This window comes from Odocoileus virginianus, chromosome 33 (assembly GCF_023699985.2).
Source record: "Odocoileus virginianus isolate 20LAN1187 ecotype Illinois chromosome 33, Ovbor_1.2, whole genome shotgun sequence".
Lineage (NCBI taxonomy): Eukaryota > Metazoa > Chordata > Mammalia > Artiodactyla > Cervidae > Odocoileus > Odocoileus virginianus.
In genome coordinates this window covers 36,895,350-36,910,474 of record NC_069706.1, presented here as the reverse complement: position 1 = coordinate 36,910,474, position 15,125 = coordinate 36,895,350, and the positions used below count along the sequence as shown (strand labels likewise).

Here is a 15,125-nt window from a genome sequence, read left to right as displayed (position 1 = left end):
ATATATTACATCAGGGGTTAGGCTTCAACATGTGAACTTGAGTGGAGAGTAAGGGGCAGACACAAACATTCAGTCTCCGGCACAAAATGGGAATTAAGCTATGGAAATGGGAATGGCTGATGTGGGGAGCACCTGGTCACTTTGGGAACATCTCTTGGTTCTGCGATTGTGACAGTAATGTGATGGACTCTGCCCATGGTCCTTCCAGAGGGAGCACCTCCCTGCCCCAGCCCCTTCTGTAAGATGCCTGCACCTGCCTGGGCATCAACTCCATTCTAGCCCCTCACCCAGCAGTGCAGGGCAAGCATGGTTATGCTGGGCTTGGGAACAGGGCAGAGGGCAGAAAGAAAGAGCAAACAGCTCCCCCCCACCGCCTGGGTGCAGACAGAGATGACAAAAATGTCTGCCAATTAGGGGCAGAGGTTCAAGTCCAGGCAGAGAGGAACAGGCAGGGGTGGAGTGTGGAGTGCAGACAGAGGCGGCACAAGCCAGGTGTGCAAAAGACTCCCTCCTCCACCAAACTTTTAGTCTGAGCCTCATCCACCTTGGGGCTCCCGTGTCTGTCTCTGCATTGCCCAGTTTTAGCAGAAATCCTGTCAAGTCAGTTTCGCTGGAACCCTTGCCCTGGATATCAGATCACTGTCATATCTGATCAGAGTCCTCATGCCCACCATTCCCCAGGTGATGTCTGAACACCCTGGCCTGCCTTCAGCAAGAATCCTGTCGGGTCTGTTGAACCAGAACTCCCCCCACCCCGCCCCTGATGTTTCTTGCCTCTTAGTAATTTTCCATCCAGCAGCTTCCTCCTACCTTGCACCTTGGCTGTGAATCTCAGCTTGTCCTTGTGGTGTTCGGGATTGAGTCCACTTCTATTCTGAGACCTCTTCTCTCCTATCACCTTAGGTCTTGAGTCCAGTTTGTTTTTACTGCTTTGATCACTGTCCGGCTCTGGTTCTCTCTGATGGGGGCACTACTGCCCTCTCCCTCAGGCAGGGGCGTGTGAAGGCTGGGCGGAGACGTTGATCAGCACTCCTCTTTGCCAGACTCTTTGCCAGCCCGCAGCATGAGAACCCAGAAGGATCCCGGGGGGGGGGGGGGGGGGGCTTCCTGGAGGAGGTGTCAGCTAAGCAAGGCCTAGGAGCCTAGTGTGAGTGAGCTCTGCCCAGCTGGGGAACCAGCCCCTGAAGGCAGTGTGCACCTGGGGATGAGTCTGTGCAGAGGTGGGGCCGACTCAAAGCGTGTGTGCTCAGACAGAGCCATCCAGGATCTCACGAATTCCAAAAGCACTCAGATGTCTCATAACTCCCATGTGCCCGTGTCCCTGCTGGTGACCCACAGGAAGGCTGACACCCAGAATGAACTTCATGACAGGCACTGGATGGCTGACAGCCTCCTCAACAGCAGCATGCCCCATGGAGGGCAAGGCAAGAACTAGGCAGATGACACCCCCACTCCCGCCGTGAATTCTATTTCATGCATGCATTTTCATGTGCATCCCCCAAGCTGTTTACAGACATATAAGAATGGAAATTTTATTAAAGCAAAAGTATAAGATTTGTTTATTGGAACCCATTTGACTTCTTACATTTTATTTTGATGTGTTTAAAAGTTACTTCTTGAGAATTCCCTGGTGGTCCAGTGGTTAGGGGGCTTCAGTGGCTCAGTGGTAAAGAAATCTGCCTGCGTTGCAGGAGACCTGAGCTCGATCCCTGATTCAGGAAGATCCCCTTGAGGAAGGAATGGCAACCCACTCCAGTATTCTTGCCTGGAGAATCCCATAGACAGAGGAGCCTGGTTGGGCTACAGTCCATGGGGTCGCAAAGAGTTGGACATGACTGAGCGACTGAGCATACACACACACCAGTGGTTAGGACCCTGGGCTTCCAATGCAGGGGGCGTGGGTTCAATCCCTGGTTGGGGAACTAAGATCCCTGCATACCATATGGTGCGGTCAAACATAGAAACTAAATAAAGTTACTTCTTTTCCAGGTGAATTTGGATGGTGCTGCAAGCAACGAAGGGAGAAATCAGGGGTGGAGGGTTCCATGTGGACTAGTTGAGCCTTAGATCTTTGGAACATTCAAGTCTAGGAGACCAGTGAATCCTCAGGTTCAGAGCTTCGGGGAGATACCTGGGTGGTGGCTGATGTCACCACCTTGGATAGAGTCACGTGGCAGCCTGCCAGACTCGACCTGCAAGGGAGAAGCCTAAGGGCATCACTATGGCCTTCTACCATCTGGGGGCCTCACAAAGTCTTCATCTCTACAATGTCTAAACTTTCAAATCTTGGGATAGTAGAAAGCCTTATCTCATAGAAAATCCAACCAGAGGAAAGAGTATGTGTTGGTGTCTTGCTTTAGATGCAACAAATATATTCCGAGTGCCTAGTGTATGTCAGGTTCATCTGCATGCACTATTTTACCTGTTTGACATACAATAACGAGGAACAATGGATATTCTGGCTTCCTTGTTACAGGCAAGGGAAGTTGTCACGTAGTAACTGGCAGCCAGAATTCCAATTCCCAAGTCCTCACCAGAGGACCATCACTAGTTTCTAAAAGATGCCAAGCTGACTCAAAGGAAGCAAAGACAATACTAAGGGCTGAACTATTTTCTGTTTTATAGATTCGACTTTACCTTACTCCCTGGAGAGTCTCCATTTTACCAGAGACTTCTGGGCTTATCCAGCCAGTCCCTGATATGGCATAAGTACAGCCCAGGGTCAGTCCAGAGAGATATTGACCTGGTTGCTAAGAAAGAAAAATGACAGTTTGCCCTACTGCTGTTAATGTGACTAACACATCCCAAAGAGACAGGAAGGACTTCATACTGAGCTCCTCTGTCTCACACAAGTGCCCAAAATAGATAAAACCTTGAGCCCTTTCCCAACCCCCTCATAGAAACAACCCTCTCCCTATCTTTTGCAAATCCTTGCAGATATGATCATTATATGAAAAGTTGAGACTAATTATACTCAGTAGTTCGGGGGGGCGGGTATTTTTTCCCACTGCATTTTTTTTCACTTGATGAGCCAGCCTTGTCAGGTCTGAGCTCCGTCACAAACACTCTCCAAGTCAATCTCCTTAACATTCTTGTCTTTAATTTTCCCTTGATATCTCTCAACACACATGAATTAGTCACATCTACCTGGCTACCAGCACAGAACAGATAAAGCGTGATGTAAATCCAAAAAAGCAGAGCTCCCCCATGACTTAGGGTTAGCGCTAGGGTTAGGGCTCAGGACAGAACCCGGTAAAGGCTGACTCAGGACAAAGAACCACTCGATTTGGTGGCTGAAAATGCCCGGAGGAGGCGGGGTGGAGCCCTCGCCAGGGCCAAGGCTCTGAGGGAGCCTGCCTCCCTGCTACAAAGCCGTGGACCTGGAGTGGGTTATCGCCACTGGGAAGAGGGACACATTTTAAAATATGTCCCAAGGTACCATACATGTGGCATTGGTCCTGCACACACTTGCATCACCTCTGGAAGTTTGTCACCAAGTCAGAAGGAGGAGGTAAGAACCGCGAGGCAAATTTCCTGGGGCTCCTGCTCAGGCCCAAGAGGACACAGAAGCATGTCTCTTTATTTCATTTATTTTGGGCTGTGCTGGGTCTTAACAAAGCTGCACGGGCTTTTCTCTAGTTGTGCTGAATGGGGGCTACTCCAGCTGCAGTGCCCGGGCTTCTCATTGCGGCGGCTTCTCTTGTTGGGGAGCAAGGGCTCTAGCATGCTTGAGTCTCAGTAGTTGCTCAGTAGGTCTGCAGCATGTCGGACCTTCCCGACCCAGGGATTGAACCCATGCCCCCTGCATTGCCAGGCGGATTCTTTACCTCTGAGCCACCAGGGAAGCCCCAGGAGCATGTCTTAATCTCCAGCCTAAAATACCACCCACTCCCAGCCCCTCACCTTCCAGACCCACTCCCAAGCGTACTTCCCTGGTTCCTGCCAGGAGGTATTAGCCAGGACTTGCAGCTCCTTTGGCAAATAACCCCTCCCCTCTCTTGGCAGAGCCAGCACTGCCCTAGCCAAGCCATGCTGGGGCTAGGACCTCATTATAGGAGGGCAAGTAGTGTCTTGAAAAACACCTGCCTCAACCATCTCTGGACAAGGTAAGAGGCACAGCTGATGCTTTTAAACTACATTTTCTTTCTTTGCTGCAGCAGGTCTTTTTTGCAGCACCGTGCAGAACCTTTCGTTGCAGCTTCCAGACTCTCTAGTTGCGGCACACAGGCTTCAGGAGTTACAGCATGCAGGCTTAGTTGCTCCATGGCGTAGGGGATCTTAAATTACCTGACCAGGGATCAAACCTGTGTCCCCTGCATTACCAGGTGGATTCTTAACCACTGGACCACCAGGCAAGTCCCGAGAGTCGAAGGGAGTGTGTGCTCAAGGACATCCCCAATCCTATCCAGAAGTTTCCTTCCTCTTGCCGCAGGCCCCGGGCCTGGTCTTCGGTAGTCGGTCCTTGGCAGGAGGAGCTGAGCTTCTTTACGGCACGGAGGCCTCCTGACTGCCTCTCTGGGCCTTTCAGCTGGTGACTGTGATCCCGAGCCCCACTTTCAGCCACGTCATGGCTTCAGTGGTGCTCAGCAAAACCAACCGATCCCACAGTCCCTAGAATAACCATTCTCTCGCATCTCCCAAGTCCTCAAGATGCCACATGAGCTGGGGCAGCCCCTCTCACCTGGTATCCTGTCCTGTCCATAATGATAGCAGCCAGGAGTCACACAACAGGGAGAGACTGTTGCTGCGATGGGGGAGTGGCCCAAGCCCTCGGTCCCCACCTTAGACTCCACTTCCTAAGACCACCATCAACACCATCAATCTTAAGGTGGGCTCCTGATGAGCAGACCTGGAAACAAGGACTTAGGCGTGAGTGATTTATTAAGGCCCTGCTCCCAGCGGGTATCTGAGTAAAGGAAATAAAACCGGAAAGGAGAGGAAGCAGAGTAAGGGAGAGTCTCAAGGCAAACCCTGCAGAGATGCTTGGATGAGATCCCAGACACGCTTGGCCATGATCCACGCCCCCGAGCGGTGTGGGCTGGAAGGGGGAGGACCTTGGCTTGCAGCGTCCCCCCATACCTGTCTCTCACGGGCCAAGAGCCACCGTGGGGGAGGCAATCCCCAGGTACATCCAGCTCTCTGCACACGTGGGTCAAGAGGCTTCAGCAGCCCCCAGGGTCATCCAGCAAAGAAGAGCTGAGGGCGGGACGGTTGAGTGCAAAAGCTGGATGACAAGGGGAGACAAAGATGGTAAAAAGGCATCTGAGAGCATTTGACTGTTGAGTCTTAGAGCCAGAGACTTTCAGGGCCAGGAGAGGCCTCAGTCCTCACGACACCCCTTCAGGTGAACCAGCACACTCGCCACTGTCACGGCAGTCCACACTACGATTGGACTGGACGGCTTCAAACCTTGTCCGGAGGAGACGCCAAAACCGGCTTCCTCCAGCATCCACCTTCTGGTCCCCACCCCTCCCAGGGGAGTTGTACTTCGTAAGCCCATCCCTGGCCAAGAATCTCAGGCTGGAAAGAAGGGTCTGGGGTGCAGAGCTGGGCATGGGTCTGAATACGAAGTTGTCTGCTTCTAGAGCAATGGGGAAAATGTGACAAAGTGAAGCCCCGTAAAATCCAGAGGTGAAAACACAAAGACAGGACAATGTATTTCCTCATTTTTGTTTATTTTGTTTCTCACTTACCAACACGTTGGCAAAACGGAGCAGGCTGTGTTAGTAAAGGAGAAGCAGGAAGGGGGTCAGGCAGCGTCTAAGGAGCCACGTGGGGGAGTCGGGGGCAGGAAGAGCCAGGACCAGCAGAGTCAGGTGCCCCCACATCATCCTGCCCCCCACAGACATCGAGATTGCCGCTGCTCCGACCGACCCCCAGACGTTTACAAAACCGCCATAAAGAGCATTTCTGTTGCCTCCTGTCCTTGTCCTCAGCGTTCTCCCTCTGACCCCCGGTGACGAGGCAGGGTCTGCTCGGGACGGCCCTCTGCACGGCCTGGCCTGGGAGAACCTGCCCTGCATCTCAAGGTCCCAGCCCTAAGCCGCAGTGGGTGCACTGGCTTCTGAGAAAGCAAGGCAGGGCGCGGCTACGGGAGGTCTGTGGGAGAGATGGAAGGACCAGCCCTTAGGACCTTGGACAGCACTCGCAGAATGCCCTCTGCTTCCGCCCCCGGCTTCTATTCAAGAGGATTTAGGGATGGACTGTGAGCCTGGGAATACCCCAGCGCCTGCCTTGAAGCTTGCTTGGGTGTGACCCTGGAGGGAAGGTTTCATCTGCGCCCAGAGTGGACTTCCTGGCCTTTGCACATTGACCCAGCGGACGCTGGGACCCTGTGTTCACGAACACAAAACATTTACATCAGGATTTCATCCACCCTGATGAACTTTCATTCGCGTAAGTATTTTCAAGGCAAAAGCCACTGAGGACAACTGAACGCCTTGATCAGTTTTCTACGTAGTGCAGATAAATTTCCTCTTCCCCCATGAAATAATTTTCACCAGGACTCTTTCACGTGCGTTACACCACGTATGTCGGCTTCCCTGGTTAGTGTTGGAGCTCTGCCAAATGGCACCCAACGTCTCGTCCTGCCGTTGGGTGTTTTCCCCTGTGACTCTCAGCTCCAGTCAAGTCCAATTTCCCTGGGGGAGAAATTGGTACCCAAAGACGACCCTGAACTATGTGCTGTGGGCGGCAATGTGCCACCTCCGTGCCGCTTTAGCCTCGTCGATTTCCTCCCTGGAGTGTTTCCGAGGGTGAATCGGTCCGTCACTCAGTTGGCCCGGGAAAAGGATGCCAGCGATGTCCCAGCGATATTCCAGGATGTTGCGGAACACGGTCAAAACTTCCAAGCGCGCGCGGTGCTCCCGGGTGCGGGGGAAGCTGCGCCCTCCCCGACCTCGGCGCCCCGTCCCCAGCCCAGACCCCGGGTCAGGGCGCCTTGTCCGCCGCCGGCTCGGCGCGCGGGGTGCCCCCGGCAGCCGTGCGCGAGCTGCGAAGCAGGCCGAGACCCCGGGAGCGGCCGGCGCCGTGCAGCTGGCGCTCGTGGCGGCGGATCTGAACCTTGTGGCGGAAGCGCTCGCCGCAGTCCTCGCAGGCGTAGGGCCGCTCGCCCGAGTGCGTGCGGCGGTGGCGCAGCAGGTTGGACGAGACGCTGAAGCGCTTGCCGCAGTCGCCGCAGGCGTAGGGCCGCTCGCCCGTGTGCGTGCGCTGGTGCTGCACCAGCGCCGAGCTCTCGCTGAAGCGCTTGGCGCAGTACGGGCACGCGTAGGGCTTCTCGCCCGTGTGGATGCGCTGGTGCGTCACCAGGTTCGAGTGCTGCGAGAAGCTCTTGCCGCACTCCCCGCAGCGGTGCGGCCGCTCGCCGGTGTGCGTGGCCTGGTGCCGCACCAGGTCCGTGCTGCGGCTGAAGCCCTTGCCGCACTCCCCGCAGATGGTCGGCCGGTCCCGGGCGCGCCGCCGCCGTCGCGGCGGCCGAGCCGGCGTCAGGGCCGCGCCGCCGCCCGGCGGGCCCGGGACGGCCACGATCGAGGGCGCCGACACAGCTGCCGCCGGCAGCACCATCAGCTCCTGCAGCACCACGTAGCCCGGGGGCGCCACCACCACCGCGGCGGGCGCCCCCGCGGCGGCCGGCACCAGCTCCAGCTGCAGCTCGGGCGGCACCGGGGTCAGCTCCAGCTGCAGCTCGGGTGGGTGGACCCCGGGCTCCACCGGCGTCAGCTCCAGCTGCACCTCCGGCGGCTGTGCCAGCTGCTGCTCCAGTTGCTTCTCCAGCTGCTGCAACTGCTCCTGCAGCTGGAGCTGCAGCTGCCGCTGCTCCTGCTGCCGCTCCAGCTCCTGCCGCTGCCGCTCCAGCTCCTGATCGGACTCCATGTCCACCGGCATGAGCTCCAGCTCCACCTCCTCCTCCTCCTCCGGCCCCAGGGGCCGGGGCTGCAGCTGCTGCAGCAGCAGCTCCAGCTGTTCTTGCTGCTGCTGCAGCAGCTCCAGCTGTTCCTGCTGCTTCTGCAGCTGCTGCTGCAGCTGCAAGTGCTCCTGCTGCGGCTGCAGCTGTTCCTGCGGCGGCTGCAGCTGCAAGTGCTCCTGCTGCGGCTGCAGCTGTTCCCGCGGCTGCGGCTGCGGCTGTTCTTGGTGCTGGGGCTGTTCCTGCTGCGGGTGCAGTGACTCCTGCTGTGGCTGCAGCTGCTCCTGCTGGGGCTGTAACGGCTCCTGCTGCTGTGGCTGCGGAGGCTGCTGGACTGCTGGCTGCAGCGGTTGTGCCTCTTGCTGCGGCAGCTGCGGCCATCCCTGCTGCAGGTCCTGTTGCAGCTCCTGCCGCAGCTGTGGCAGCGGCTGTTCCTGCACAGCCCCCTCCTCTGATTGTTCCTGCAGCTGCCTCTGCGGCTCATACGGCACACACATGGGCTTTTCCTGCAGTTCCTGCCGCTGGAACCGTTCCTGCCGCAGCCGTGACCGCCGTCGCACCTGCCTGTGCTGCTCCCGTGACGGTTTCTGCCGCGGCATCAGCCGCAGCCGCGGTTTCAGCGGCCCCTGTGGCACAGACCGGGGCTCTTCCTGCAGTTCTGGCTGCGGCTGGGGCAGCGGCTCTCGCCCATCCTGCTGCCGCTGCGGCTCTGGCTGAGGTCTTGACCCTTGCTTGTGTGGCTGCCGCTGTGGCTGCTGCTCTGGCGGCTGTTCTGACTGTTGGGCGTGCAGCGTCTGCCGTCCCGACACGGTCTCCTCAGCGACCTCACTGGCCCGCTTGGGAGCTGAGACTGCTGGCCGCGGTGGGCTGCTGCTCCTCTCCTGACCATTTTCTCCCTCCTGACTCACACTCCCACCGCTGCCACCTGAGCGGGAACAGCAGAAAGCCAAGAGAGAAACACCTGGAGTCAGCTCTCTGGTTCAGACTCCCGTGACGTCCTTCCTTCCCCTTCCCCATGTACAGTCACTCTACGATAAGCTCCTGAGCCCTCAGCAGGGACCCCCAAACACGGGACCTTGTGACAACGGCAGCGTGATAGAAAGGGAAATGCCCAGCAGTGTGGAGTTGGCTTAGAAATGCATCCAAGGGACAGCGAGCTGGTCACATCACTCTGGACCCCAGGCCCCCGACCTTTCCTCGGGGCCTTCTTCCACACAGGCTTGATGCTTAGACCTTGCCAGTGACACCGCCCTGCGTGCCTGGGGCTCACCAACACCACTCCCTGAAAAGTCCTTTGGGCCTAACCGCCATCCGAGAGGAATCTGTGAACCTGCCATTCCCACAGCTAAACCACAAGCCCATGCTGGACTCTGACTTCAGTTAGGGGTCATACTTGAAACAAATGAAATTCACCCTCTCTGTACACAATAAAGAATTTCTGTCAGGCTGCCTGGAAGTGTTTCCACCGCAGTTTCTAAAAATCACCAAAGTCAGAGAGAACACGAGGTTTCCAGGTGGGAGGTGCCCAATAATTCTACCAGGTAGCAGCTGGTTAACCTCCTGCAGGTTCAGGGCCCTTCTCATCTGGAACATACCTTTGTCATCCCCACACTGCCAGCTTAGTGAGTGAAGCAGGAAGGGCCCCGGCATCACCCCTAGTAGGTGCTTGAAAAATCCCTCTAGCTGTGGGTTAGGAATTAGTTTGAAAATCAGCAAGCAGTTTGGAAATATGAATACCAAGGATACAACTAGCTCCATCTGAAACAGCCTTTAGATTGAAAGTGGCCTGCTTGTTCATTTGTTTTTTGGCTGCACCACTCAGCTTGTGGGATCTTAGTTCCCCGACCAGGAGTGGAACCCGAGTCCCCTGCATTAGAAATGTGGAGTCTCAACCACTAGACCGCCAGGGAAGTCCGAGGCTGGAAGTGGTTTTAGACTGTTAATTCTCAGATGGAAAGGAACAACTGACAGCCCCAAGTCTACATGGCAACTGGCCAGTTACTTAATCCCTGGGAACCTCAGTTTCCCCATCTGCTTAAAGGAGCTAAACCCCTTTTGGGGAAATTTTGAAAAATTAGAGGGGATAAACACACAGCCCCAGCTCAGTGCACGACATAGCGGAAGCTCAGCTATGCAGGACTCATCTCGTTGCTACATGTCACAAAATCCACATGCAGTTTCTCACTCTGAGCATAGTGCTGTGCTATCTGAAAATCCAAAGAGGCCTTCTCCATTCCCAAGTCTGATTCAACATCTGTTTTTCCCATAGCATCATATTTTCAACTTTGGGATGGAAAGCAGAGGTTTGGTTGACCCAATTTTGCTTTCTGACTGATTTTCCAGGAATATACTGATTCCATAAAATCAAGGGATATCTACATGTAAATAATTCCCTTTTAGAAAACTTATTCCCAAGACCCTTCGCTTAGGTTAATGGATCAGTAAGTGTGTTTTTCTTACACACTCACAACAGGTGGGAGTATGTGGGAAGTGAGAGAAGACAGACCATCACAGACAAACTGTTGTCTCAGCAAATCCAAGGTCACGTGGGCACTCCCTTGTCCTACCACCTCTGGGGGCAGGCAGGACTCATCACCCCTCTGGGTAGGTCCTCTCACTTCTAGGAGGGTGCTTGGCCAAACGACCACTCCCTGCTTCTCACAGCATTTGCACACTGTTAACAACGATATTTGGGTAAATGTATACTGAAGTGTCATCTGATGTGTCTGCTCTAGTGAGATTTTTGTCAGTTGAGTATTTAAGCCAAAAGAGTCCTGGGAATTCCCTGGTGGTCCAGTGGTTAGGACTCCGAGCTCTTACTGTAGAGGCTGTGGGTTCAATCCCTGGTCAGGGAACTCCGATCTCACAAGCCACATGGGGAAGCTGGCGGTGGGGGGGCAGGGGTGGTGGCGGGGTGTGGTGTGGTGGAAGGCCAAGGGTCCTAGTTGAGTCCACACATCCCCACTCAATGCCTCCAGTTCCTTTGGTCTTTTCATGTTCTGTTCAACCCTGCCCAGCCCCTCACTCAGCGCTCTCAACGCACAAAGTGGGGAGTTGGCTCCCGTGAGCATGGCCGCCTTGGAAGATTTGCCAAGAGTAGGGGTGGAGGGGGTCTTGGAAGGTTCGGCAAGGCCACATTTGCCTCTGGGAAAAAGGAGAGAAAGATGGATGGAAGCAGGCAGAAGTCAAGGAAAAGCAGACAAGACCAGAGGCCCCAGAGAAAAGCAAAGCCCCACGGCCAGTGACAAGGGTGTCCCTTAGCCCCTGAATTCAATCTGGGACCTTGAGTCCAGAGTCAGGCATGAGAGAGGGAGGAGACGGAGGTCCTGTGAGCCCTGGGGAAACAGCAGCGGGGCCCAGTCAGCACGCATCCAGGTGGGGACGGGGGCTGAGAACGTGTGCACCGCCAGGCAGCCCTCACCGGCAACGCTGCAGCCCAACGGTGGCCTCAGAAGACCCTGAGGTGACCCTGCCGACGTGGGACGTGCAGCCTGCCCGCCACACCCCAGGCAGCGGGCTGCTGGCCAGCCTTCAGGGCTCCCTCTCAGCAGGCCTGGGGCTTTGTCAAAGGATCCTCGCCAGGGACCTGAGGACCATCTCCTGGTTCAGGAGGTCAGAGATGCCCTCCCTTAGCCCCTTACCTGAGGGGGTGTCGGGTCCCAGGCTCCCATCTTTAAGACGGTGAGGCTTCCGCACGAAGGTCTTGGTTGCCCGCCTCACCTTCATCCTGGCGGTCAGACCAAGATCCTGGGGAGCTGGCTGTGCTGAGGGGAAGGAAGGAAGCTGTTCAGACCAGCGGGGAGCCCCGGCCCAGGGGTCCTGACGCCTCGCTGTCCCGGAGTCGGCAGCTCACCCCTCCCGGGAAGGAGGACGGTGTGGTCCACGACCGGGAAAGGGACGAGCAAGGGCGGCCTGGAGGCCCTGCTCCCAGGGCCGGCTGCCTGCACAGGCAGTCCTGACTCTCCTGACTTAGCGCAGGGCCCACGTTCAGCCTCCCGCCTGGGGCAGCCCTCGCAGCTGCCTATCACCGATGATGAGAGATGATGGACATTTGGGGAAGTTTACAGGAAAAAAGACTCGTTTGTCTGTCTCCATCTCACATTCCCCTGGCCCCCTCAAAGCACGGACAAGTTTGTTCAATTCCCTGGTCTCTTGCCTCCCAAGCTGCTCTGGGGATTCGCCCAGTCTTCCCAGGTCACCAGCAGACTGCCAGTTCTGGGCCATGTGAGTCCGTCCAGGTGCCACCTCAGTTCCCAGAGCACTGCAAGCCCTGCAGCTGGAGGGCTGTGGGCCTGGCCCTGTGCCCCAGCGATTCTGAGGTCTGCAGAGTTCCCGGCCTCTCTCCAGCGTCCCGTTCCCCGCCCCCCCCCCCCCCCCCCCCGGGGGGCCCCTGTGGCGGGCCTCCCTCTCCTCCTGAGAGGATGACTCCAGGTCCCTCCAGCTTCGCACAATCCAGCCCAACCCTCTTAAGAAAAGCGTCCCTGGGTTCGCCCCGCTGATCTACCCCCTGGGCCTCACCTGGCACAAGCATCGCCTGCTCCGCAGGCAGCCTGGGCGCTAGGGAAGGTGTGGTCAGCAGGGGCTGGAAGGTGAAGGCCAGAGCGTTCAACCAGCTCCTTCGCCAGGCGCCCCCATCCAGAAAGAGCCGGGGAGATGCTGGACCACCCGGGGAGATGCTGGACCACTGGGGGGACCTTTCTGGTCACTTGGGACGGGTCTGTCGCTGTCAGGGTTGCCGAGGTCGCCCTGGGCCAAAAGAAGGGGGGCAGAGCGGAGTTCAAGATCAGAAGTTGGTGTGGGCCCCCTGGGGCGGGGGGCGGGGTGGGGGAGACAGAGCCCCGAACCAGCGCGGGGCTCAGGGCGGGACCATCGCGGGCGCCGAGGGCGGACCGGGGGCGGACCTGGTGGGCGGTGGACCAGTGTCGTTTCAGCCCCCGGGCAGCGCGGGGCCGGCCGGGGATCTGCCCGCGGCCACAGGTGCCGAGAGCCGGCGGGCCGGCGGCCTGGGCCGGGCCTGGCCGCGCGGAAGGAGGGCGGGGGGCGGGCGCCGCGGCCGGGCCGGGGTCCCCGTGCGCTCGCCCGCCCGCCGGAGCGTGCGACCTGCCGGCCGTGCGTCCGAGCGGGCAGCGGCCGGGCCGGGGGCGGGGGCGGGGGCGGCGGGGGCCGGCACAGGAAGTCCCCCCGGCATCCACATCCTGTCCCCCGCGCCCCGGCCCCCGCCGCCGCCGCCGCTCTAGGCCGCCGCGAGCTCGGTGGGCTTAACCCTTCCCGGCCCGGCCACTCACCCCCGCGCGGGGGGCGCGAGCCGGGGGCGCCGGGACCGGGCGCAATGCGCCCCGCAGCATCCCCGTGTGTGCGCGTCCGCGCGCCCGGGTTGGCGACTGTCGCCGCGCGAGTGCGGGGGAGGCTCCCAGCCGGGCTCGGCAGCCCGCTGAAGGGCAGGCACGGCTCCGGGACAAACGGGGCTCAGGTCGCACTCAGTTAGGTGACGCGCGGTTCACGAAGCCCCATCCCGGGCCGCTGCGCACACCCTAGAGAGGCCTCTCCTTCGACCCCCTGGACCCATGTCCTGGATCCTGGAGTGGAGAGGATGGACCTGGGGGCGCGGGGAGCTGTGGCCGGCAGTCAGATGGGCGTGGACCCCAAAGGACCAGATGGGGCCTTACGGGCCACCCTGGCCAACTGGAGAGCTGAGCTTGGCTCTGTCTGCGCCCCTGCGCGGTGCGCACCGCCCGGTGGCCAGGCCCCCTTGCCGCCCCACCCTGCGCCCTCCCCAGCCCCGTCCTTAGCCGCTTGGGGCAGCGGGCCTCCCTGGTCGTGCCCAGCCGCTTTCCCCGCTGGTCAGGAAGGGTCCCTCTGTCTCCACATCCCTTTGCTACTCTGTTCTCTCTCATCTGGAGATGGGCTGACGCTGACATCAGGATGCTCCAGTTCTCTGAAAACCCAAAGCACTGGCCGCAGAGAGCTCCTTCTGGCCGGAGCACGGCGGTGCCCCACTGGAGGGGTCAGGGGTCCTCCTGTGGTCACAGCCCCTCCCCCCTTGCTGTCTCCAGGCTCACACAGCTGCCACCCCGTGGCCCCCTTGTTCCGACTTTGGATTCTTCCAGGCCCTTTGGGAGTGGAGATTGGGGCTTCCCCTCTCGCCCTTGGCTGAACCGCATGCACTGTCTGGCAGCTTCACCCCAGATGAGGTGCTCCGGAGGGCAGGGACCGCATCTGCCTCACCGCATCTGCCTCCGTAGACAAACAGTGCAGCAAGAGCCCATCTTTGGAGTTGGAAAAATCTGGGTTCCCAAGAGGGGCTCTTTCAGTTGTGTTAGGAGGCGAATTATGGCCTTCCTTCCGGACAGTGGGACCGCACCCCACTAGCCGGGTGTCTGGGGATGAATGAACTGGCTCTCTCCTGCCCGGGGCAGGCGTGCCCCTTCTCCTGCCTGGGAGAGTTGAGAGCAGAGCTGTTTCTGCCTCCTTCTGCCTCCTGGGAGACCTCACGCCCAGAGGATCCACTCCTCCCACCCCGAATTTTTAACCTCCCCCTTCTTCCGGCTTCTTTCTGACAGCACTTGCTCATTCCCACGGCTCTCTCATCTTAAAAACACGCACCGCCCCCCCCCCCCCACCTCACTCTCCTGCCCTTGGTGCCAAACTTGCTGGAGAGATGCCCCGTGATAGTTCTGTCCATACCCCCATCGGCCTGGCCCTCCTTCCCTCTCTGCAGCCTGGCCTCTGCCTCATCAGTCCACTCAGACAGCTCTGCCTGATGTCACCAGGGACCTCCACGTCACTGAATCTCTCAGCTCCTTCCACCTCTAGGCAGCTTTGCTGGGAGAGCACTCTTGGTTCCCCCTCCTTCCCCACCTGCTACCTTTGCAGGCTCTCTTCCTTCACCAGGCACATTGCTCACCTTTACATCGTGCAAACCTGCAACCAGGTGTCTTCCCGGGCCAGCTCTCCCCAGGAGTTTTTCTTGGTCCACACCTGAGCACTGGCTTGACCAAAGCCGCCAGCCTTTCTTTTGCTTTCTTCCTCTTCTTCCCTTTAATCTTTTTTTTTTTTTTTTTTGCTGCACCATGCAGCAACATGCAGGATCCTTGCTCCCTGATCAAGGATTGAGCCCAGACCCCCTGCAGTTAGAAGCATGGAGTCCTAACCACTGGACTGCCAGGTAAGTCCTTGCCTTTAATTTCTTTCTTTTTTTTTTTTTAAATCAAGGTAACATGTA

The 15,125-nt window shown here is 58.1% G+C and overlaps 1 protein-coding gene across 3 annotated transcripts; it reads right to left on the bottom strand.

Moving 5' to 3' along the window:
* Positions 1–5,656: 5,656 nt before the first annotated feature.
* Positions 5,657–13,611, bottom strand: ZNF853 (zinc finger protein 853). Of its 3 annotated transcripts, none has more exons than XM_070460455.1 (4): positions 13,189–13,611; positions 12,422–12,649; positions 11,545–11,667; positions 5,657–8,828 (listed from the first exon to the last, which is right to left on the bottom strand). In XM_070460455.1, the coding sequence occupies exons 2-4, from the start codon at positions 12,432–12,434 to the stop codon at positions 6,931–6,933; spliced, it is 2,034 nt and encodes a 677-aa protein (XP_070316556.1). In that variant the 5' UTR covers positions 12,435–12,649; positions 13,189–13,611; the 3' UTR covers positions 5,657–6,930. The 3 variants fall into 3 exon arrangements, with proteins under 3 accessions (XP_070316556.1, XP_070316555.1, XP_070316557.1); XM_070460454.1 differs by lacking the exon at positions 13,189–13,611 and adding an exon at positions 12,805–13,171; XM_070460456.1 differs by lacking the exon at positions 13,189–13,611 and adding an exon at positions 12,805–13,171 and having other exon boundaries at positions 11,545–11,662.
* Positions 13,612–15,125: the final 1,514 nt, after the last annotated feature.

Bases quoted from the DNA above. Each gene is read 5' to 3' on its own strand.
- ZNF853 (XM_070460455.1), bottom strand. The intron at 8,829-11,544 runs GTAAGGGGCTAA...GTTCCCGCTCAG, and splicing joins GGGACCCGACACCCCCTCAG to GTGGCAGCGGTGGGAGTGTG.